Genomic DNA, 22,352 nt, shown 5'->3' with positions numbered 1-22,352 from the left:
GAACTCACAAACCGTGAGATCATGACCTGAGCTGAAGTGAGACGACTGAGCCACCCGGTGCTCCACCTGTATATTAGAACGCAGAATGGTGCCATTGCTATGGAAGACAGCCTGGCAGTTCCTCATAAAATTAAACAGAATTAACACAGGATCCAGCAATTCCACTCTGGCTAGGTCTCCTGAAGAAGTGAAAGTGGGGAGGGGGAGTCGGGGGGGGCGTCTGGGTAGCTCAGTTAAGCGTCTGACTCTTAATTTCAGCTCAGGTCATGATCTCACAGCTTGTGAGATTGAGCCCCTCTTTGGGCTCCGCGCTGACAGCGTGGAGCCCGCTTGGGATTCTCTCTCTCCCTCCTCTGCCCCTCCCCTGCTCGTGCTCTCTCTCTCTCTCTCTCCCCCAAAATAAATAAATAACCTTTAAAAACAAAAAAGTGAAAACAGGGACTCACAGCAATACGGGCACACCCATATTCACGGCAGCGTTATTCGTTATTCGCAATGGCCAAAAGGTGGAAACGACCCAAATGTCAATTGACGCATGAAATGGATAAACAAAATGTGGTATCTCCATACAATAGAATTTATTTGGTCTTAAAAAGGAAGGAAATTCTAACCCACATAACACGGAAAAACCTTGAAGACGGTATGCTTCGTGAAATAAGCCGGGAACAAAAGAGCAAACGTTGGATGATTCCGCTTGTATGAGATATCTAGATTCATAGAGACGGAAAATAGAATGGTGACTGCCAAGGGGAAAGGGGAAAGTAAGTTACTGTTTAATGGGTATGGAGTTTCAGTCTGAGAAGACGAAAACGTGCTAGAGAGATGGACGGTGGGGACAGTTGCACAGTGGGAATGTACTGAATGCCACTGAACCGAACACTTACGATGGTAAATTTTACAGGATGTGTCTTTTAGTACAATTAAAAAAAAAAAAAAATGACAAAGTCACATTCAAATTCAAATGTTAAAGCACGCTCTTGAAAGAATATGGAACAAATGAACCGGTCTCCCAGTGGGGGCAGAGGAGCAGGTCCTGCCCACAGAGGTTGCCCAGAAAAGCTGGGCACCTCCTGTCCGGAGGGCTTTACCCACCCACCCACCCCTTTCCATTTTCAGAGACCCTATTGTCATCTTTGGGGCCCTAGTAGTCCCCGAATAGGAGGAGCTCTCAGGCTGCCAGGGGGGTCTGAACCTTGCACACGGTGAGTCTTTGGCATTGATGAGACCTACCATCTGGACCAAAGGATGAACAAACTCTTGGGATGTCACCTCCCAGGGCACCAGAACCTTGGAAGAGCTTCCCTAGCAAAAGCTGGGCTAACCGTGGGGTTCCTGCGGCCTCACTTCCCTCAGCACACACGTCTGTTCCAAGACTACACATGCTTCCACACCACCTGTAACACATACACACACAAGGGTGTGCACGCAGAGGCAAGTCCCTGTTCTCAAACGCTTTCTCAGGCACACACTCCAAGAAAAACATGCCTACACCTTGGAGGGCGCACATTCTGGTGAGCGATGCTGGCAGGTCCCCTGTGCAGCAGAGCCCCCTGCTGGCCCACGTCTGGCACACTTCTCTTCCTCACAGCCCAGAGTGGGCAGGGTGCCCTTATTCCCTCCACCCGTCTTCTCCCCACTGCATTCTCCAGGCCCCTCAGCCCCCAACCCTGCCCCTTAAGGCCCCTCAGCCCCCAACCCTGCCCCATCTCCTACAGACAGCAGGGTTCCCTGCAGAAGGACAGAGCGACTGTGAGACTTAGGAAGGGTCTCCCTTCGTCAAGGAGTACCGGAGAGAAGCCAGGACCCCTTTTCAGACTAGATCATATTCAGGGCAGTCATCCCTGGAGGCAGGAGAATACTTTCAATGATTCTGCTCCAAAATTGTATTCATTCTCCTACTCCACACTGGACAGCTCATTTTGGGAGAGACTGGAGGAGAACTCTGGGAGCTCGCCCTATGGCCCCACACATCCCTCTCGGGAAATTCTTCCTGCTGTCCGACCACCTGGGCAGAAACAACAGGTGCACCCACTGGTTTCTTTCAGGGGAGCGCTCAGTTCTACTCAAGCTGAGACCACATCCCCTCCCAGAACAGGTCTCAGCAGATTCCGAAAGTCTCCCCCAGGGTACATGGGGCTCCCTGCAGGGAGAGGCTCTCAGCCCCACCCCTGAAACCACCCACCCCCTCATCCCAGGCCCTGCCCAACCCGCCTGGGTCATCCCTTCACCCAGCCTGTGAGCTGAACCTCTCCCTAATCCAGCCCATGATGCCCCAGAGGCAGCTGGAAGGGTGGAGGGGGACGGTGGCTCTGCAAGGACAAACAACCTCTCTTGCTTCCTGCCCACGAGAGCCGGGATGGTTTCTGGGCTGGGCCCTGCAGTCAGAAGACAGATGGCATCGCTTTTGGCCTCAGATCCTACCCCTCACCAATTGCCTGGCCCTGAATTTGGGGCATAGTGACTGTCACAGCAGTAATTAAGATTGAACCCTTACTATATGCCGGGCATGCTGCACACGCATTACCTCATTGAACAGCAGAACAGCCTCTTGGGACAAGTGTCACACACACACACACACACACACACACACACACACACACTCTCATCACCTTGGCCCCTTGGGTCCCCCACCCTGACTGGTCCTAGGTAGGGAATGCTTGGTGCAGGGCACTGAGGAGTGGAAGACAGGAGGCTAGTGAGACAGAGAGAGAGAGATCACTGTCGCAGCAGGAAGGCTGATGTGGAGAAAGGATCCCACTTGCCCCTGCTCTTTTCTCGCTGTGTAACCTCAAGCGTACTTGGTTTTCTTATTTCCTCAGCTACAAAATGAAGGTAAGGATCACAGCCTGACAAAGTTGCTGGGAAAGCATTCTGGGAACCAACAAATGGGAGGCTTGAGGGCCTATGGCCCTATATCCCACCCATCAGAGAGGACCCTGCTTCCGAAATGTCTCCCGAGTCTATACCCCCTTCACCATTTCACCATGTTCTTCACTCTGTTCCAAGCTGCTATCACTCCTCTGATCCCTGAGAGTCCAGACTAATTGCTTTCATATTATGACCACCAGGCCCTGTGGGACGTGCCTCCAGGTTCCACACCCACTACCCCCCTTTCCTCTGTGTTCTGCTACCTTGGTCTACTTCCAGTTCCTTTAGGGACTAGGCACTCTTCCAGCCTGAGGTCCTTTGCACACGCTGTTTCTGGAATGCTGTTCTCTTTTCCCCAGCTCCCTCCGCGCCTCACTAACCCACACCCTAATTAATTCCTACCTATCCAGTAGTTCTCAGCAAAAAGTCACTTCCCCAGGGATTCCTCCTCTGGGCGCCAGACTGGGTCAGCTCCCCGTGCACCGTCTTGACTCACATCACTCTTGAGTTGGTGTCTACATATTTATGAGTGTGCTTGGCACACTGTTTCTGAATGCGAAGGAAATCAAAGAGCCTCTCTTCAGGGACAACCCACGGTGGCCAGAACCCTGTCTCCAGGAGGAGTCTGTCTGGGGCAGGGGCTGCTTCAGATGTTGGCCATGTTTTTGTACCCCTGCCCCTTTATCGGTGGAAACTGGATCCAGAAAGTGGGGGTGCTGGAAGAAGGGAGTAAGGGATGGGGAACAAAAGGGAAGCTGCTCCAATGCCCTTTTCAGTGTCCTCTGTCCCCCCACCCCAGCTGGCCAGGCCTTTGTCCACCCAGGCAGGGCTGGCCCACCTCATTCCCAGATCTCTCTCCCCCCTCCCCCACATTCTCTTAACTGATGAACCCTCAGCCTCCAGGTCTCTTCCAAAAAACCTCCCGACTGCAAGCTAAAGAACTTGCCAGGGTCCCGCAGCTAGTGGCTGCTCTGACTCAAGCTCAGGTCTGTCTGCGGGCAGAGCCCAGGCTCTTAGCCACCTCATTACACGCCTCATTACTACCAGTTTCTCCCCGGAGGCCAGGGCGAAAGACACGCCCCCTCTCTGGGCCTCAGTTTCTTCCTGTGGGCTGGGCCACCTCTAGATTTCTGGAAGACTGGCAGAGAGGTAGGAGGTCGCGGAGGAGGCAGGGCGAGGAAAGGGTAAGGGGAGAGGCGAGCAGGCTGGGAGGAGCGCGGAGGGGCGGCAGCCTCAGACCAGCCAGACGTGAGAAACGCCAAGTATGCGAACTACGCCAGCCCGAGCTATGAATAGTGCGGCCAGGCTAGCAGCCCAGGTCGGCCCTTCCCGCCCTGCAGCCCCCAGCCCCGGCCCGCCCACGCCAGCCGTGTGCTGAGGGTCAGAAACGCGGCGGCGGCGGCGGGGTCCTGCCAGGAGCACAGGGGAGCAGAGGCTGAGTGGCAGGAGCGGAGGGGTGTGGCCATGCAAACGAAATGCGAATGGGGAGCAGCGCGCGTGTCTGATTGGCGGGTGGGGGCCGGCCTGGGAACGAGCGGGGAAGGGGCGCTCCACCAGAGGCGGTGCCCACAGCCAGCACCACCCCGGGCCCCAGCTCACACACGCGTCCTTCCCGGCGGCTGGAGGTCCTTCAGGTCACCCCGTGGCTGATACCCACACTGATGCTGTGCAGCCAATGGAATCCTCTCACCCGCTTCCATCAAGGCCCTGTAAGGCTCCGCCGCCTTTAAGTAACCGTCCCTGGGGGGCGCCTGGGGGGCGCCTGGGGGGCTCAGTCCGCTGAGGGGTCAGACTTTTGATTTCCATTCAGGTCAGGATCCCAGGATCATGGCATGGAGCCCATCTGGGGCTCCGCCCTGAGCATGGAGCCTGATTAAGATTCACTTTCTTCCTCTGCCCCTCTCCCTAGATAGCCCGCCCGCTCTCTCGCTTTCGTGCGCTCTCTCTCAAAAAAATAAAAATAAAGAAAAGACACGGCCCCTGCCCACCCCAGCACCACGTCACCCCCTCCCCCACCTTGGAACTCACCTGTCTGACAGAGGGCTGGCACTTGGGAAATTACAACAGCCCCCAGGCCTGCCTTTGGATTACCACCCCCACCCCCCCTCCTTTCTTCATCGGTGAAGGAGCACACTGGGCTAGGGGCTGGGGACTCAGTCCCTGGCCTAGTGCTGCCTCTTGTGTGTCCCCAAACAAGTCAGTCAACCTCAGAGCCCAGCCCCTAGTCCCATCCTAGGACTACTGACTATGTGTCACTGAGAGTGAGGAGGCAAAGAGACCTAGGATCAAGTCCCAGCTGTGTGTCCCCAGTCAAGTGTCTTCCCTCTCCAAGCCTGTCTTGGAGGCTTGTAAATGGGGTTGTAAATGGGGTCCTTGAGAGGGTTCAGTGTTAAGTGTTTGATACATACCAGTTGCTGAACAAATCTGAGCTCAGTAGTCCACAAAGGATTTTTTTTTTTAATTAATGAAACAGCCCCTGATTTTATGAAGAGACAGGCATGCAACAGATAAAGAGGCCATAGAGCTTAGTGTTTAAACATTCCTAAACAGGATTCAAAGGGATCTGGGTTTGAATCCCAAACTGCCCACTTCCTAGCTGTGTGTCCTTGGACTAGTTACTAACCTCTCTGAGGTTTCTACAATCATAAAGCAGAAATAATCTTGTGCACAGTAGTATTTCCTGGCGTGGAAATAATAAATGCTAGTTGCCACAAATATGTGGTTCCCACAATGCGTGCCAGGTGCTTCGGGAATGTTCCTTCATCGGACAACAGGTCCTGGTCTAGAAGTTGGAGCTAAAGCAACGAACAGGACTAAGTCCCTACCCTCATGGGGTTTAAGGTCTCTACTACCCAGAGGAGGAAATCCCCATATATTTGAGGAAACGGGGGGTGGGGGGCGGCGCTTACAGAGGAGAATATTTGAACCGGACATTGAAGGATGAATAGGAGTTTAAAAAACAGAGGAGGCAAGGAAGGGGAAGACATGGTATGGGACATTTCTGGTAAGGGGGAAAGGGTGATACATCCCATTCCTGCCTTGTCCTCTCCACCTCCACCTCCCGTTTCAGCCCTCATCTCTCGCTTGGTCTGCAGCATCCCATCGCCTAACACCCTCCGTGGTTCCAAAGTATCTATGGAAGCAAGTAAGCTCCTTGGTGTGGCATGAGGGGTCTGCCATGATGGTGGAGGAGAGGGGTAGGATCTGGCCTTCATTGGCCTTGACAGCCTCATCTCTACTCTCGGTCTTGCACTCACTGATGCCGTAAGAAGCCAGGCTATTTCACACCTTTGCTCATGCCAAACCCCTCTGTCTGGAATGGCACTCTCTCCCCACTCCATGAGTCCCTCTTGTTTCTTGCAGACATCTTTCAAGCCCTGGCAAGCTTCCTCAGTGAAGCCTTTTCCCCCTCAGAGCTGGAGCCTTTTTTGAGGAGGCAGGGGCTTTGCCCATATCTATTGATGGAGCCCTGGGCACCCCTACACCGCTCAAGAGCAAACGCTGATTCCAAGCAGACACAGGGAGAACCCTGGTACACAGCAGAGTCATGGAGAAGCAGACACAATTGTCCTGTCTGCATCCACCGCCAGGTGATGTCTGCCCTCCCCTCTCCTTCACTATATCAACCCCTACTTGGATTTCAAGGCTTAGCTGGGGACAGGGGGAAGGGTCCACCTTCCCAGAGTGCGGTGGTTGTCCTCCAGGCTTTTTTCTTGTTGAGGAGGGTAGCAGTGACCACAGGACAGGCTTAGGATTCAGAAAGACCCAGATTTAAATTCAGATGCTAGCTGACCTTTGATGAAGTTGTCTGCCCTCTCAGGGTCTCAATTCTTGTATCAGTAAATATACAACCACTGCATGATGGCCGTTGCATAAAAGAACTTGGGGCATCCTCAACTTGGGGTGCCTGGGTGGCTCAGTTGGTTAAGCATCCAACTCTTGATTTTGGTCATGATCTCGTGGTTCATGAGATTGAGCCCCATATCCAGCTCCACACTGACAGTGCAGAGCCTGCGTGGGATTCTCTCTCTACCTCCCTCTCTGCCTCTCTCTCTCTCAAAGTAAAAAAAAAAGAAAAAAAAATCCTCAACGGTAGGTTTGGAAACAGGACATGAGAGAAAGGAGATTAATCTTATCACCAACTGGTTTTTTACTAACCTCGTATGGCAATTCTACCCACCGACAGTCTTTCCACCTTTGTGACCCCATTCACACTCTGATGATGTCCCCTTGTGTCTGCTTCTGTCTGTCTGACTCCCCAGTTAGGCCAGGCCATTTTTATGTTAATATTTTTGGCAGGGGGCAGCAAAGAATGTTCTAGACTGGCAGACAGTATAGAGATAAATCTCAGAACCCATGGTTAATGAAATTGTACTGGAGCTTTTGGGTGGTAGGAAAGGCAGACAATGAACCCCTTGAGGGCAGGGCTGTGTCTTACTCATCCAGATCCCAAGACCCACAGAGAGAGCTGAGAGCACAGACAGTGCGTAGGAAATGGTCACCAAATGAACAAAGGTCGGTTTGCATTGAGATCTGGCCACTGCCTGATTTTCCAGTTCCTGGAGTCTGCTCCTTCTAACCCCCACGACTGGCATATACATAGGGACACTCTATGTATATGCCAGGCCTGGGAATGTCCTCAGCGCCCCAGGCTGCACCCAGTCTCTCAGATAACACTTTAGCCAGCACAGTGGGGACCTAAGCGCGTGGGAGCCACCAGAGGAGGAAAAGCTCCCAGGAAGGAAGGAAAGAGGGCTGTTTTTCTGTCCCAGCAGCAGTCTCAGTCTGGTTGCTGCCTCCTACTCCCCTCTAGCAGACATCTCACCACCTCCTGGGCTCTGGGTTCAATCTCAGCTGCCCCCTCACCCCCACCAGGAGCTGCAGGGCAGTGGGAGGGCCCAGTGCCAAGGATTCATTAGAGTTAATGAAGGCTCAGCTCTGCAGATGCCAGTGTGAGATACAGGAGAGTACCAGAACCACCCACAGCCCCCCATCAGGGCCCGGGGGTGCTCAGTTCCCTCCTCCCCGTCTCTTGGGGAGGAACCAGGGGCCACACCCTCAGAAGAGGAAAGGAAGATTTAGAAGAATCATTTCAAGTATAGAGAATGCCAGGATGCCAAGGACAGATCGGGGTGTGGGGACATGAACTAGAAAACAGCCTCAGGGTGGGGTACGGTTCTCACCCGAGCTCACCTGGGCTCACCAAGGCGCCACTGTCCACTGCTCAGTCCAAAAAAAACCCACCAACGGCCACCCGCTCCTTCCTCTCCCTCCTTTCATAGAGTCATGGCAGGTCAGAGCTGAAGAGACTCTGGAAACTTCTCCACTACCCGGGGATTACACATAACTATGCAGCCACCTGCACCATCTCCCCACCTGGCTTCTGTCCTTCATCTTCCTCCCATTTCTGCCTGTCCCTTCCCTCTGCCTTTATCCCTTTGACCTTGGCCTTTCTCTAGGCCTTGGCTCCCCCATGAGTCAAGCAGGGAGTTGGGAGGTGGTGGGAGGGGGGGGGTGCTGCCTATAAAAACCTTCTAGTTGAAATTTTCAAAGATGTCTCCCCTTCATTTGGCTTCTCTTCTCTCTCCCTCCCTCCCTTTCTCTTGGAGAACAATCCAGAGTTTCCTCCACATTGAGAATGAAGGAGAGTGTGATGGGAGGTGGGAGTCTCCAGCCTTTTGGGGGTTCTCAAGAGCAGGAAAAGCTCCAATAGGCCAGACTGCCACCGTCCCTCCTACCGGGGGCTCTAAGTCCTGTGTTGGCACCAGATTCCCTCCAAGGAGTGTTCTCGTGCTCTTTGAGGAAATTAAAAAGGAAGATGCAGCTGTGGATTTAGGAGCCCAGAATCAGACAGAAATCAATGCGGGGACTGATAGAAACCGGGCACAGGGCCAAAGTGAACTCTACCCTTCTCTATATTGACCCACACTTGGGGCCAAGCCTCTTGGAGTGGTTGTCCTCCTAAATGGCTTCCACATGTCCCCCTAGCTTGGCCAAATTCCTCCAGCCCACGCCCCTCCTGCCAGCCTGCCCTCGCAAAGAGGCTGGCACTGGGTCTGTTTCCATCCTTGGCTTGCGGGTCCCAGTCATTCCTAAGCCCCGCCCTGAGCTGTCTCTCCTCCCAGGGATTCAGGCTGAGCTTTGAAAGGGTCACTTCAAAGAGGACCTGCCTGCTGAGGGCCCAGCCAGACCCAGGGACGGCTCCTCCTCGGCCAGATTCCCGGAGGCTGGGGACAAAGGCCCCACTGTTCCCCCGACCCCCAGACGCCCCCAAATGCACTGGGCATAAGAAGTCTTTCTTTCCCCCAGTTCCGCTCTTTACAGGCCCCAGCTCTTTGCCACTGGGAGTAACCCTGGCCCCTCCTTCAGGCGAGGGCTGGGGCATGGGGGGACGGGGAGCTGGCAGATCCCCCTCCACTGCCACCATACCCCCTCGGGCTGCCAGGATGTGAAGGCAGCCTTGGAGCCGACTTCAGGACTGGTGGCCCATGTGCCTCACTGCCCCTCAACCACCAAGCCCTGCCCAGGCCTGCAGTGGCCTCCTCCTTCTCCCATCCTTCAGAACCACAGCCGTCCTTCCAGGCCTCCTCCAGGCAGCCTCCCAGGACTCCCTCTCCTCAGAGGAACCTCACAGCCCCAAACCACAGCAGCCATCTCAGGTTCCCAGGACGCTGGGGTTCTGCCCCTTCCCCCCAGTACCCCACAGCAGAAACCGGGTCTCACCCGCTCCTCTAACTTCCTACCACACGGTGCTGCTCCCAAAGCAGGGCCCTTAAAGTTTCTGTCTCAGCTCCTCACCCCATGCCTGAATTCCTTCTAGACCAGCTTGTGCTTGTTCACCTCCACTGACGGGAGCCTCATTACCTCCAGGGGCAGCTCATTTGCTCGGACCAGACGGGGTTCTCTTTATTGCACCAAAAGCATGTTGTTCTCATTTCCATCCATTGGTGATTATCTGTTTCATAATAGCTGCTCCTAGTAGGTGAAATTATCTCATATCAGCCTCTCTACCTGCATCACCCCCTTGAATCCTGTCAATGATTTTGAGGGGTGATTTCAGCGATATGAAAATTGAGGCTAAAAACAACTAAATAACTCGGTCACAAGGTCCCAGTCACACAGTGAGTAAAGGGTAAGAGCTGAAAGTTGAACCTTAGCAGGTGGAAGGCAGGGCCCGAACAACCAACCTGCCTCCCAACGTGCCGAGGGGCCCAGGCCTCTTGTCTCCCACGGTTGCCTGTCTGTATTAAAAGGACATCCCCAGGCTGGGGTCTTCGTTTTTCTTAGAGACCTTCCCAGCAGCCTTTGCCAGCAGATGAAGTGTGGCCTGGGCATGGCGGATGACTGATGTTATTTCAGACCAGCAAATGGGGAGCAGAGGGATAGTCAGAGGGAAAGAAGCCACCTGCCCAGGGGCACGTGGGTTTGAGGAGGGTGGAGGAGACGACCCTGGGGCTAAGGTTTAGGACTGGAGGTGGCTGGAAATTCACCCTCTTCCCATGGAGGAGAGGTAGAGAGGCAGCTATGATAAGCCACGCCTTAAACCAAACACTCTGTCCACCCTCCAACTTGAAAAGGGCAGAATTTTCCACCAAGGTGATGCCTTGGGCTGAAGACCTCAGGGCCACAGAGATGAAAAAGGAATGGGACTCAGTAATCCTACCTGTAGTCTTTACCCATGTGCCCGCTGCTCAGCACCATCCCCTTAGAATTCGGGGGGGGGGGGCGTGGAGAAGGAGGGAGTGAGAGCAAGACAGAAGCCAGAAGACTGAGGCCCCCCAGTGGCCCCTGTTAAGCCTTAGAAGGCAGTCGTGACCGGGTGTGAGTAGCTTTCTTTTCCTCTCTAGGTTTAGATCAGGCACTCCCAGCGCAGATAACACAGTGATGCACCTCTAGGCTGCCTTCCCAAGACTCCAACTCCAGCTACTTCCAAAGGATGAGATTACAGGGTTCTGTGGTTTTTCCATATCCTGTCAATCAGTCCGTCAACAAACATTCTCTGAGCACCGGCTGTGTGCCTGGCCCCGTGGACAACAAGACAAACACCGCACCTTTGGGGCTGCTTGGAATGAGGTTGAGAGCACAGTCAATTCCTCAGCCCTGCCACTTACTACTAGCCGCGTGACCTTAGGGAGACACGATTTATTTGTGCCAGTTTCTTCACCTGTTAAGCGGGATAGTGAGAATGCATCTACCTAGTGGTAAACACTATGGAAGTGGTTCCTATTATTATTTTCTTGTCCTCAAATAACTCCAGGATAATGGGGGAGACTGATGTGTAGACCAACTGTCACAATGCCAGGGGTAGAGCTGGGCACGGGGCACCCTGGGAGGCCAGGAGAAGGGCTGCTCCCTGGCCTGCACTTCATAAACATTTATAGAGAGCCGCTCTGTGCCAGGCGCTGTGCTGGCCACTGGGGACACAGAGATGAACGGGACACATTGTCCACTCATCCGTGCTCCTCCCCTCTCTCCCAAGGCCCAATCCCAGAACCCTGCACTGAGCGGGGTGGGGGGGGCATCATGAACAGAACAAAGTGGAGAGAATCAAGGCCTGGAAATCAGGACACCTGGGTTCATGTCCACCACGCACGGGGTACCTGACCTTGGGCCCTCTCTGGCCTCAGTTTCCCCACTGTGGCATGAAGGAGTTGGACAAGATGACCCCTCTGGTCCTGCCCCACTTCTGACAGGTGATGAATAACTCCACTCCCACAGAGCTTGAAACTCACCCCAAGTGCAGTCCCTAGGCCATCCCAGCCTGCTGGCCGGCCCACTGAGGCAGTGGGGAAGAGATGTCTGCCTGGCACTGACTGGCACTGCCTTGCTGAAGAGCTGGCACAATTTCACATGAAATAGGGGGGCCTGGATCTAAAGGCGGGTTGTTTGAAGGGGGTGGGGGGTGCTGGGGAAAGGCAGAGCCAGCTCCCACAGGCCCTATTCATAGCTCTCCCTGGGGAGGGAGACACAGCAGGATAATTAAAACCGGGCTTTGTCCAAATCCCTGACCAAGCCAATATCTCACCTTTGAACCCCTGCAGCCAACAGAGCAGGGCTGATGTCCCTTTGGAAGGAAAACACCAATGAACTGAGCCACAGTCCAAGTGCTATGGGCCGACATGGGGTGGGGGTGGGGGTGTTGGAGGAGTAAATGAGCGGATTCCAGACCCACCAACATGGATGGGCGCCTGGGGCTTCGCCACCCTGAGGCCTCCGGTGGCCTTCCCGGTAGCAGCCTGACAACACGCATCCAAGCTCCAACCCAGCGAGAGGCTAACCTTGTTCTTGGGCTGTGTCCACGATGGACCCAGATTCGGGGTGGGAGTGACAGCAGGGCAAGGGAGGTCCCGAGAAGCAGGATGGCAGGGTGAGAGTGTGGTCTCTGCAGCCAGATTGCCTGGCTCTAACACTTGTTTACGATGTGATCTTGGCCAAGCGATTAGCTGTCTATGCTTCCGTGTCCTCAACTGTAAAATGCCGATAATAACGGGACCCACGTCACAGTGGTGTTGTGAGAATAAAATGAGGTAATTTCTAAAAATCCTGACCTTGCTACCTATCTCTTAACTCTCAGCTGTATTAATAAAGCAACTCCCTCCCTTAAAAACAAGCCCCAGCCCCCCCCCCCCCCCCCCGCAAAGAACATATACTCATTTGAATATATTTGCATCCCCTATGAATCTCTCCAGAATCCTGCACTGGAAGCCAACATCGCAGGAAGCTACGTAACCCACTATGTAACCCACTATACCGGAGGAAACTTCCTAGAGTGACATCCAAGCCAGACTGGCTCACAAGCCTCTCCCTACAAGTTCCCCTGGATAGCTAACTCCCCTTCCGCAGGGGCTCAGGAGCAACCTGATGAGGGGGCAGAGAAGTCCCCATCCAGGCAGCCTAGCACAAGGCCTATGCAAGAGCGACTGGGTTCAGTCCCTCTCTGCTCGGGCTGTGATCCTTGAAAGCCTGCCCCATTCCCCACGGTGTCCTAAAGCCACCTTCCTAACAGCACTCCCCTCTCCAAAGCTTTACCTAATGCCAGGATTCTCATCAGGGTACCCAGGTTCTAGCCCGGGCACGATCGCTGTGTAGTCTCAGACCCTGATACCCACCCTGCCCGCTCCCGGGGCTTCTGGAGGTCCTGGAAACCAGCATTGGAGGTAAGGGATTTACTGCTCTCATCATTCCCAAGGGGAGGGCAAGGCCTCAGATGGCGGAACTGGAGTTTCCAGGCACCTAGGGGTAGACCCAATCACCTTGTGAGCAAGTGGAAGAGGCTGGGACTGGGGGACCTTTGGGTTGTGTTTGGAGGCGAAATGACTGGTTATGTAATGGAGATTCAAATCGCATGCCAATGAGCACATCTCAGGGAGAGCAGCCACTTTGGGGAATAAGGCTGTTGCCCTGGCAGAGGGGGAGAACCACAGGGAATCAAACTCCATCCACCCCCAGCTGGGCCTGGGGTAGGGGTGGGGAGTGGGGGTGGACATGGTAGGGGGGGTGGAGATGAAGTATGTGTTGGTGAGGGGGAGACTCCAAGGGACTCAGGCTTAATGACCTCCACCCCCACCCCCTGTCCATCCTGAAATTCAAGTTTGTAATTAGGAAACACTTTGGCTGAAAGGCGCAGGGAGAGTCCAGGAAGAGAGATGCAGATTGAGGGAGAACTGAGCATACATCCAGTTCCTGAGAAACACACCAGTCTCGGAAAGAGTTTGCAAAGCACCAGACCCCAGCTCCAACGTGGGATGGTGGGAAGGGGAGGCAGCTAGGGAAGAACATCCATCAGTAAGCCTTGTCAGAAGAGGAAGAGGCCTCAGCCCAGACCTTGACCACAACCTGGACCCCTAGGAAACTCTTCCAAACTGGGAAAGAGCTGGCCTGACAGTGCCCAGCCCTTCAACTTGGGAAGGAGGGTGGTGTGTGTTGGGGTACTCCAGTAGCCCCAGGGCAGCCAGGCTCGGAGGTAGGGGGCTGGCTCCAAAGGGGCCCAGAGGCCCTTGCTGGCCCATCCCCAGCTTCAGCAGCTGGCAGATGAAAGAATCCAAGCAAAGCAGCCCAGCGCTGAGTAATGCCCCTGGCACCCCGCGCCCAGACCCACCCACAGCCAGCCCGAGGGGGCAGAGGGGAGGGCAGCGGAGCCCTCGGGGCCCGGGATCCCGGTCCCAGGAGCCAGTGGGGCGGCAGACCCAGCTCCCCCGAAGCTCGTCGTGCGGCCCGGCCCGGTAGGGGGCGAGTGTGGCGCGGGGAGGGGGGTGTCCGGCCCCAGTGGCCAAGGACATCCCGCTCCGGGAACCCCCTCCCCCACTCCCTCTCGCTCCAGCTGTGCCGGGGCCTCGCCAACGGAAAACGAAAACTCGGGCAGAGGAAACAGCGGCAGGCGCCCCGCCTGAAAAACCCGGACAAAAGGCGCGGGCCTCCCGCCCCCGCTGCCCGGCCGCTGGGGGCCTGGCACGGCTGCCCAGGTCGGTGCCCTCTGCCCTGGCAGCCCCGTGCGCGTCCCGGCCCCCGGCCTGCCTTCCTCCTTCCCGCCCCTTGCCCAGGGCAGCTCTCGCTCCGGCTCCCTCCCCGGCCCAGCACCAGCCGAAGTTCCCAGCAGCCGTGCCCGCGGTGGCCGCACCGTGAGCCCCCGGCTGTGCCCGCCGAGCGGGGGCGCCGCGACCCCGACCCCCCGCGGCCAGCTCCCCCGCAGCGCCTGGATCCGCCCCCTCCCCTGGCCCAGCGCCCTCACCTGAGGGGGCCGGGGCTCCGGGCGGGGCGGGATCCCGACCAGGCAGAAGGCGACTCCATTCATCGGGCGGCAGCGGCGGCTCTGCGGCCAGGGCACTGCCGGGGGCGCGGGCAGGGACCCGGGAGGGGCGGGGCCGGAGGGGGCGGGGCCGAGCGCGGAGCGCCCCCACCCCCGGGGGCCAGCCCCTTCGCTCCGCCCCCTGCGCTCGACGGGGCTCACCCGCTGCCTCTCCCCAGGGCAGCTGACTGGTAAAGGGGGCTCACGCAGGGGGTTGCGCCGGCAGCGGAGCTAGAGGGCAGTATAGCCCGGAGAAGGGAGGTGGTCTCAGGGAGACAATTTGGACTAGCCTCCCGGGAACCGGCCCAGATAGATGGTGATCCTGGCCAGCCCAGGAAAGAGGCCAAGGGCACCGAACCCAGAACTAGCACAGGGAGAGGGAGGCAAGAAGGAAGGAAGGCAGAGAGAAGCAGAGAGAAACACAAGCAGACAGAGGTGCTCAGAAACAAAGACTGAGAGACACAGAAAGCATGAAAGAGGCAGAGACAAGATAGAGACAGAGTAGAGAGCGGCAGAGAAAGAGACAAAGATGAAGAGAAACGCGGGTTGAAGAGACGGAAAGACGGAAGAAGGCTTACAGAGCTTTTCCATCCTCATGGAGACAGGGCAGAAATGGTGATGCCCATGGGGGTGGGGGCGGAAGGGGCTAGATAGGGCCCCTCTATCTAGGGCCCCTGTCCCAGGGAGAGTCTCGGCCCAGGACCCCAGGGAGACAGAGGAATGGAGGCTGGAAGAAAAAGGTGGGCAGGTGCCCCAACCCTTCAGACCCCCAGCCAGCCAGCCTGGGGCTCAGGCCTCTGGACCAGCCCATAGATCTGCTCTGCAGTAGACAACAGTGAGAGCCCAGATACCCCCAGGCCTCCCAGTTACACGCTCTCCACAGCCTCCCTTTGGGGCTTCATTCCAAGATGGGCCCAAAGAGCCACTGGGGTCTTGAGCCAGTTCATTTCCTTGCCCCCAAGCAGGACCCCTCATCAGGCCATCTCCTGATGAGCCAGGAAGAGATAGTCCTTCAGTCCTTCATTTCTGCTGGAAAGTTCTTTCTGCTATCTAACTGACGTCCTTCTTACTTCCTATTTCCGACAGCCCATGCTTACCTCTTTCCCATGCCTTCTTGCAGTTTTCAAGGGCTCCTGTATTCCTTCTCCCAGATTATGAAGGAAAGAAAGCAGAGGCCACAGGCAGATAGGAATTTGATTTGGACAAGACAGGCAACGAAAGTGGAAGACTGACTCTACCTACTGGAATCACCCAACCCCTCTGGGGCAAGGAGACCACCAGAAACCTGCTTGCTTCACCACCATCACCAACCCCAAGTCCCCGCAAGATCAGGGACTCAGGTCCTGGAGGGGGTTGAGGGGCTCAGCCACTAACTGGGCCATCCCAGCTCCTGTGAGTCTGAGGAAGGAGACGCTGACTTGTTTTTAAATCTGATGTTTTATTTCATTTCTTTTACATCCCCTGGAAGTCCATGCAGAGGGATGCTTTTACGATGACGGAAGGGCACTTAATGACCCCTCTTCCTGTCCTCCTCTCTCCATCAAGGTCACATGCAGCTGGAATTATCCCCCACTTCTGAGAAGTGCTTCCTGCTATCTAACTGTAATCCGTCATGCTGCCTGTATTCTCTTGCTTCGTTTTCAACAACGTTCCCGTTTCTACCTCTTTCTGTCCCGTGGTTCCTGTGGTTCAAGGCTTGCTGCCACCCTGGCTCGGGGTCCTTTTCTCTCAGAACAAATGGGCTGTCTGTGTGAGGGGGAAGCAGTAGCCTCAGGGATCCAGGCTGAACTGAGGCTGTGGGGGAGGGGAGGAGAGGAGGGAGGTGACCACTGGGGTGCCCCTGGCTCACTTTTTCCAGAGTCTGATGCCCTCAGACCCTGCGGGAGGCAGTGAGAGGAAATGAGCTCACACCGGCCAGCAGATGAATTCCTCCCTCCACAATGCACTGCGCACACCTCCCCCACCCTCTCCCACTTCCCAGAAAGTGCGCTCTTCCCCCACCCTGCTGCCCTTCCCACCTCTTCCTGCACCTTGACCCCGCACCCCCATCCTGTCCCGGCCCTCCCCCCATCAATCTTCTCCAGCCCCTCTTCCTCCCGTCCTTTCCCTCAGACTCCCCGGGTCTCGCTCCCTGGTCCCACCACCCACCCCCAAACCCACTCTATCGCGGGCACACTCTTGCCCTAGGGGTCCTAGAAGTACCGCTGAACAGGGGCAGAAGGTGTCCCTCACTGAGGACCCTCCTTATACTTCCCCTCTTTCTAAGACCCTCCCCCCAGCCCGGTCACCTGCCTCTGTTCACAAATGCTTACTGGGAACCCTAGTAGATGAGGGGTTGAGGGAGTGGAGGTCGCCCCTGGGAAGATGGAGATTAGACCCAGCTCCTTCCCTTGAGGAGTCCTCGGCTTTTACCAATCCTCACTCTGTAGTGACATCTCTGAAAAGGAGCAGAGGGAGGCTAGAGAAACAGAGGAAGGCTTCCACAAGGAGGTGGCCTTGAGCTTCTGGGGGCTTCACGGATGAGGGGGGCAGTGGGGTGGAGTGGGGAATGGGGGGAGCGCTCCAGGGAAAAGGACTCTCATAGGCAAAGGCAGGGAGGCAGGAGAAAGCAGAGTCTAGTCGCGTGGCTGGCACCAAGCAGAGGGTATGGAAGGTACATACGTGGGCAGGAAGCATGGAGGGAAGAGGAAGGAAATGTGGGCGGGGATATGACGACGGAGTGACTGGGCCTTGAGGCACTTTGATTCTAGCCTGGCCGGGGGCAGGGATTGAAGCAGAGATGTGCCACGTCGCCAGAAAGAAGGAGGGCAACGAGGAGATGGGAATGGTGGGGAGCGGGGTGGGGGAGACACTGCACCAGGGCAGGGGCAAGAAACATCAGAGACCCCAGGACGCGGTGACCAACTGGGAGTCGGGGGAAGGAGAGTGTTCTCGAGGGAGAGGGGGCATGCCAGGCCCCGTATGGGCCTTTGTATGTATTATTCCAGGTCAGCCTTACAAAGGAGCTGTGAAAGAGATACTATAATCCTCACTTACGGCTAAGGAAACGGAGGCCCAGAGAGCTTGAGTCTCTTACCTAAGTCCAGCCAGGATCTGAACCCAAGCATGTGGGCTCCAGAGTCCACACACTGAACCTACAGGCTGTGTTGCCAGTGGACAACTGCGGGCAGAGGCCCGAACAGGGGCCACGGCTTTGGAAGTCGTCAGCAGACCAGGAGTGTGATTCGGATTCTACAAGGGCAGGTGCAGGGAGAAGACTGGGTAGGTGACAGGACATGAGGAGCACCCACCTTTAGGGGCACGTGAGGAAGGAAGAGGGCGTGAGGACGACAGAGAAGACAGAGTGGGAGCAGGGGGCCAGAGGAGGTGGCACTGTGTTGGGCAGAGAGGGCACTTTCAGGGGACTGGAGGAGGCAGAGGCCAGCTCATACAGGGAGAAAGAGTCAGGGGTGAGGAAGTGGAATCGGGCTTGTTAAAAAACAGCAGCACACGGGTGCCTGGGTGGCTCAGTCGGTGAAGCGTCCCGACTCTTGATTTGGGCTTAGGTCTTGATCTCATGGTTCAGGGGATCGAACTCTGCACTTGGGCTGGGCCCTGGCAGCGCAGAGCCTGCATGGGACTCTCTCTCTCTGCCTTCCCCGCACTCTCTCTCTCTCTCAATAAATAAATAAATAAACTTAAAAAAAAGAAAGAAAGAAAGCAGCACAGGTGAGCTGTGGGAGAGACTTGGGTGGGAGAGAGACCTGGAGTAAAGAAAAAACCAGAGCGTGTGGGGCTCCAGAGGGAGAACCTGTGTTCTCCACCGTCAGGGAGGAGTCCTCGGACCAGAGCCATCCAGTCAGGATCAGGCCTAGCCCAGGAGCCAGCTAGGAGTCGTATGGTGTCATCAAGGAGCACTGACTCGAGAGTCCAAAGACCTGGGTTCAAGTTCCCATCCTGCCCACCTGATAGCTCTATGTCTTTGAGGAAAAGGACATTCTCTGAACCTGTTTCACCCTCTGTAAGATGGGAACAACAAGACCTTCTCGGCCTGCCTCCCATGTGCGGGTCACATTTGATAATGGATTCAAAGCACACCGTAAGCTGCGAAGGAGAAACAGAGGATCGGGGTTATAGGACGGGCAGCCCTAAACCTGGACGACAGGGGCGGCCCTTCCACTGAAGGGGAAAGAGCACCCCCTGGTGGAGAAGGGCGAGAGGGCAGGACCAGAGGGGAGAGCCTGTTCTTATGCCTCTCTGGCTTTCGGGGGGCCCCCAGGTTGTCCTCAAAGGAACCTACCCCCACCGAAATTTTCATCTCCAAAGCAGGTGTGGGCCCATTCATTCAAGTCAAGAGATGCTTATCAAACAAGCCACACCCCATAAAACCCTGCTGTCAGGGCAGGGGCCGGATAAAAGATGCCCCGTCCTGCCATTCTCCCCTGGCAGCCCCTCAGGGGACCCGTGTTTGTCGCGATGCAGGGAGAAGAGGCCTTGGGCTGGGGTCTCAGCCCTGCAGGCTCCCAACTGTGTGACACTGGGTGATTGAGGACGCGGTGGCCTGGACTGAGTGTACAAGGCTAACAGATGACTTATACGGGCGATGACACCACCTAGGACATCACGAAGACGTGTTAAAATGTGTCAAGTGCCTACTGTGTGCCAAGCTCTTTACCAACATTATTCCATTTACTCCCCATGACCACCCTGTAAGGGGGGTATTATTAGCCCCGCTATATAAATGAGGACACAAAGCTCAGAAAAGGTGAAGTAACTTGCTGAGGTCTGATGCCAAGCTGTTGCTCTACGAAGCAGGATCCCTCCAGGAGGAGCTAGGCCAGGTAGTCCCTTCCAGCTCCAGGATGCTAAATTCTGAGGTTCTGTGTGAGGGCTTCTAAATTCTTCCAGCAACTGGCCTGCAGTCCTGCTTCTGCCACGGGCCCCCAGACCCCGCCTGGCTGTCCCGAACCACTGCACACCCTGCACACAGAAGGGCCCTGGCCCCTCTCCTCCCCGTCTCCATTCTGCCCTTCTAGGAAAGGAGGGGAGTGGAGAGGAGGAAAAGGGAGAAGAGGGAAACGTAGAGGGAAGGAAGAGAAAGAGAGGGGAGGGGTGAAGAAGGAGGGGAAGGGTAGCTCCCACCTCCCCCTGGAAGCTCTGGAAATCCCCGGCAGCTGCTCCCTCTCCTCTGTCTGGCTCTGAGCCAGCCCTGGGAGGGAGAGGGGAATTGGATGGAGAGAAAAGAGGGGCAGGGCTCCGACCGCAGGGGGCAAGCCCCTCAGTCCTGGCACCCACCCCACCTGGCAGTTCCAGCCCCTGTGAGAGATTCCAGGCATGCTCCCCTTTAAGAAACCTACATGCCAAAATCCACACATACCACACAGACACATTGGGGCGGTTCTTGCACTATAAAAGGATTCTTTGCTTTACAAGAGGGCTCAGCACATGGGAAACTTAAAATAGGAGCTTCCCCTGGTGAAAGAAGCTCCGATTTCAGAAGTACCCCATACAAACCGTGCTCCCGGCACATCCAGAAAGCTGGTGACGCCCATGGGGCCAGCAGGGCTGGGGCTGCCTTAAGACATTGCCATCAGCCTGGGCACCTCCCTGGTTGTGCTGATCACCAGAGTCCCTGTCTTGCGGGGGGGGGGGGGGGGGGGGCGGGTGTCTCACAGTCTAGCAGTCACAGGCTGGCTGCTGTGCTGTTCAGCAGAGGTGTCCTAGGACACCTAGAAGGGACCTGGAAAGCCACCGCTCAGCACAGCTGGCAGGGATTTCACAGCAGCCCAGAGAGAGGACAGATATCCAAGACCTCCCAGTGTCCCTTTGATGGGGACGGGCAGGAGCCCAATGTCCTACTCTCCTCCAGCTCTCTCCTCCCTTCCACGGTGCCAGGGCACAGGGGAGCCAGGCTCTCTCTCCTCTGGGGAAGGGGAAACAGCTGACCCCCCCGAAGACGTATAGGGAAGGCAGATGGGGGCAATTGGGAGCAATCTGGGCAGAGCAGCACTCCCGGTGAAATGCATTTAGGGTCCTCTAGGCAGAAAGTAGTGAGGGTCCCTAGTCCTACCCTTCTTTTTTTTTTTTTTTTTTTAATTGAGGCAACATTCACATAACATAAAATTAACTATTTTAATGTAGGCAATTCAGTGGCATTTAGTATTGTCCCCCCACCCCCCACTTGTTTGCACTCAGAGTGGAGCCGAGGGTAGAGTCAGTAATGACAGCAACAGCAGATAATGACGAATGGAGTCCCCTTCCCCCTGCCAGGCCTGGTGCTGCCACCAGCCATTTAAATTAACAACCAAGATGCCAAACAGGCCTGGAGACTAGACTAGCCCACAACTCCGCCCCAAAGAGCACACGCAGCCCAGGAAAGATGCCCAGAGCACTTCATGCCTCCCCAGAACTTAGGATCATCGTCGCACACCCCCCCCCCCCGCCCCCGCCACCAACTGCTCACCCTCTATCCCTCCTCCTGCCCCTCCTCATCACCGGCACAGACAACCCAAGAACCCCTCTGCCAGAGGCAGGGGGCCCATGCTCAGCCTGGAGGGGAGGGGTCTCAGAGCCCGGGTCCCCAGGCTACTGCGTTAGGCTGATCAATCCCAATGAGCCCAGGAGTGCGGCTGAACTCAGCAAGCCCAGGAACAGAAAACCCCACCACTCCAGACCCCACCCCAAGTCAAGACTATGAAGATTATGAAGGGAGTAAGACAGCTTCAGGAGCAGCCCCCTCACTCCTGCCCACGTCAGGCTGTGCCCTTCTTTGAGCGGGAGACTACAAGTCAGGATAGAGGCCCCCCTCGCTCACTTAAGGGGACTGGCCCTGCTTGTCCATTTGCTGAGCTCTCCGGAGGGGGTGAGGAGCTCCAACCTGAGCGGGTCTTCACCCCTGCCCCCTTGCGATGGAGCCTGTGTAAAGGAAAAGACAGCCCCCAGGGCCTGGCTGGGGCTGCAGGTGTGCATTTGGGGCGCCTATAGAGAAACTGCCCAGCCCACCCCATCTTTTCACTGCCATGAAATGGTGACGGCAGCTGCAGCAGCTGCCGTAACCGGGAGGGGAGGGGGAGGCTGGCTGGGAGAAGCCCCTCGAGGTGCAGGTGGGGGAGGGAGGGGGTTGGATCTTGAGGTCTCGCTAGGGGGTCAGCGGTCGTTGTGGCCTTGGACAGCTACCTCGACCTCCTGTGCCTCCTTCATTCCGCCCAGCCTGCAGCCCCCTTAGGCCTAGGATCCTGGCAGGGCTGAGACCTCACCGAGTGGGGAGGGGGGCTTCTAAATGCGGGTGCTCTCCTGGGTGGGGAGAGAGGCAGCGTGCGCGCCCTCTGTGCGCGCCTCCCTGTGTGTCAGCGTGTCTGCGTGTGCGTGTGTGCGTGTGTGTGTGTGTACCACCAGCTGTGTGTCACACCAGCCCCATCCCTCCCCCCAGAGCTCCGGCCCCGCTCGCAGCCCCTGCGCCCCAACCCCCCTCCCCCTTGGCGCGCCCACCCTCGTCCCCTGCTTACGGCCCCCGCCCTCCCCTCCCAGACACGCACCCGCGTCCCGCGCCCGCCGACCTGCTCCATGCTGCTGCCCGCTACGCCGTCCTCGCCGCGCCAGCCCCGGGGGGCGCCGGGGGCGGCGGCCCCTCCATGCGCCCTGTCGGTGCGGCAACCCGGCGACCGCCCAGCGCGAGGAGCACCGGTTGTCAGCCGCCCAGACACCCCCCCCCTACACCCCG

General features: G+C 56.6%; 1 protein-coding gene and 1 long non-coding RNA gene across 5 annotated transcripts in view; one reads left to right on the top strand and one right to left on the bottom strand.

The window, feature by feature from the left end:
• Nucleotides 1-22,317, bottom strand: part of ARHGAP23 (Rho GTPase activating protein 23) — an 80,165-nt gene extending 57,848 nt beyond the window's left edge. For 2 of the 4 annotated variants that reach the window (XM_086687142.1, XM_086687146.1), the window contains exon 1: nt 14,597-14,743. In XM_086687142.1, the coding sequence (XP_086543268.1) occupies nt 14,597-14,659 (63 nt within the window). In that variant the 5' untranslated portion in view covers nt 14,660-14,743. Of the gene's footprint in view, nt 1-14,596; nt 14,744-22,188 lie in introns of those variants that run through there. The other 2 variants (XM_086687143.1, XM_086687149.1) reach the window with 2 other exon arrangements.
• On the top strand, nt 14,086-16,318 carry LOC147574328 (uncharacterized). The gene is made up of 2 exons (XR_015244116.1): nt 14,086-14,330; nt 15,774-16,318. It is a non-coding gene; the product is annotated as an uncharacterized LOC147574328 (long non-coding RNA).
• Nucleotides 22,318-22,352: the final 35 nt, after the last annotated feature.

The sequence above is a fragment of the Puma concolor genome, chromosome E1 (assembly GCF_028749965.1).
Source record: "Puma concolor isolate L17-30 chromosome E1, mPumCon1.1.hap2, whole genome shotgun sequence".
NCBI classification, from domain to species: Eukaryota; Metazoa; Chordata; class Mammalia; order Carnivora; family Felidae; genus Puma; species Puma concolor.
The sequence above is the reverse complement of the archived record's forward strand: the minus strand, read 5'-3'. Positions and strand labels throughout refer to the sequence as shown.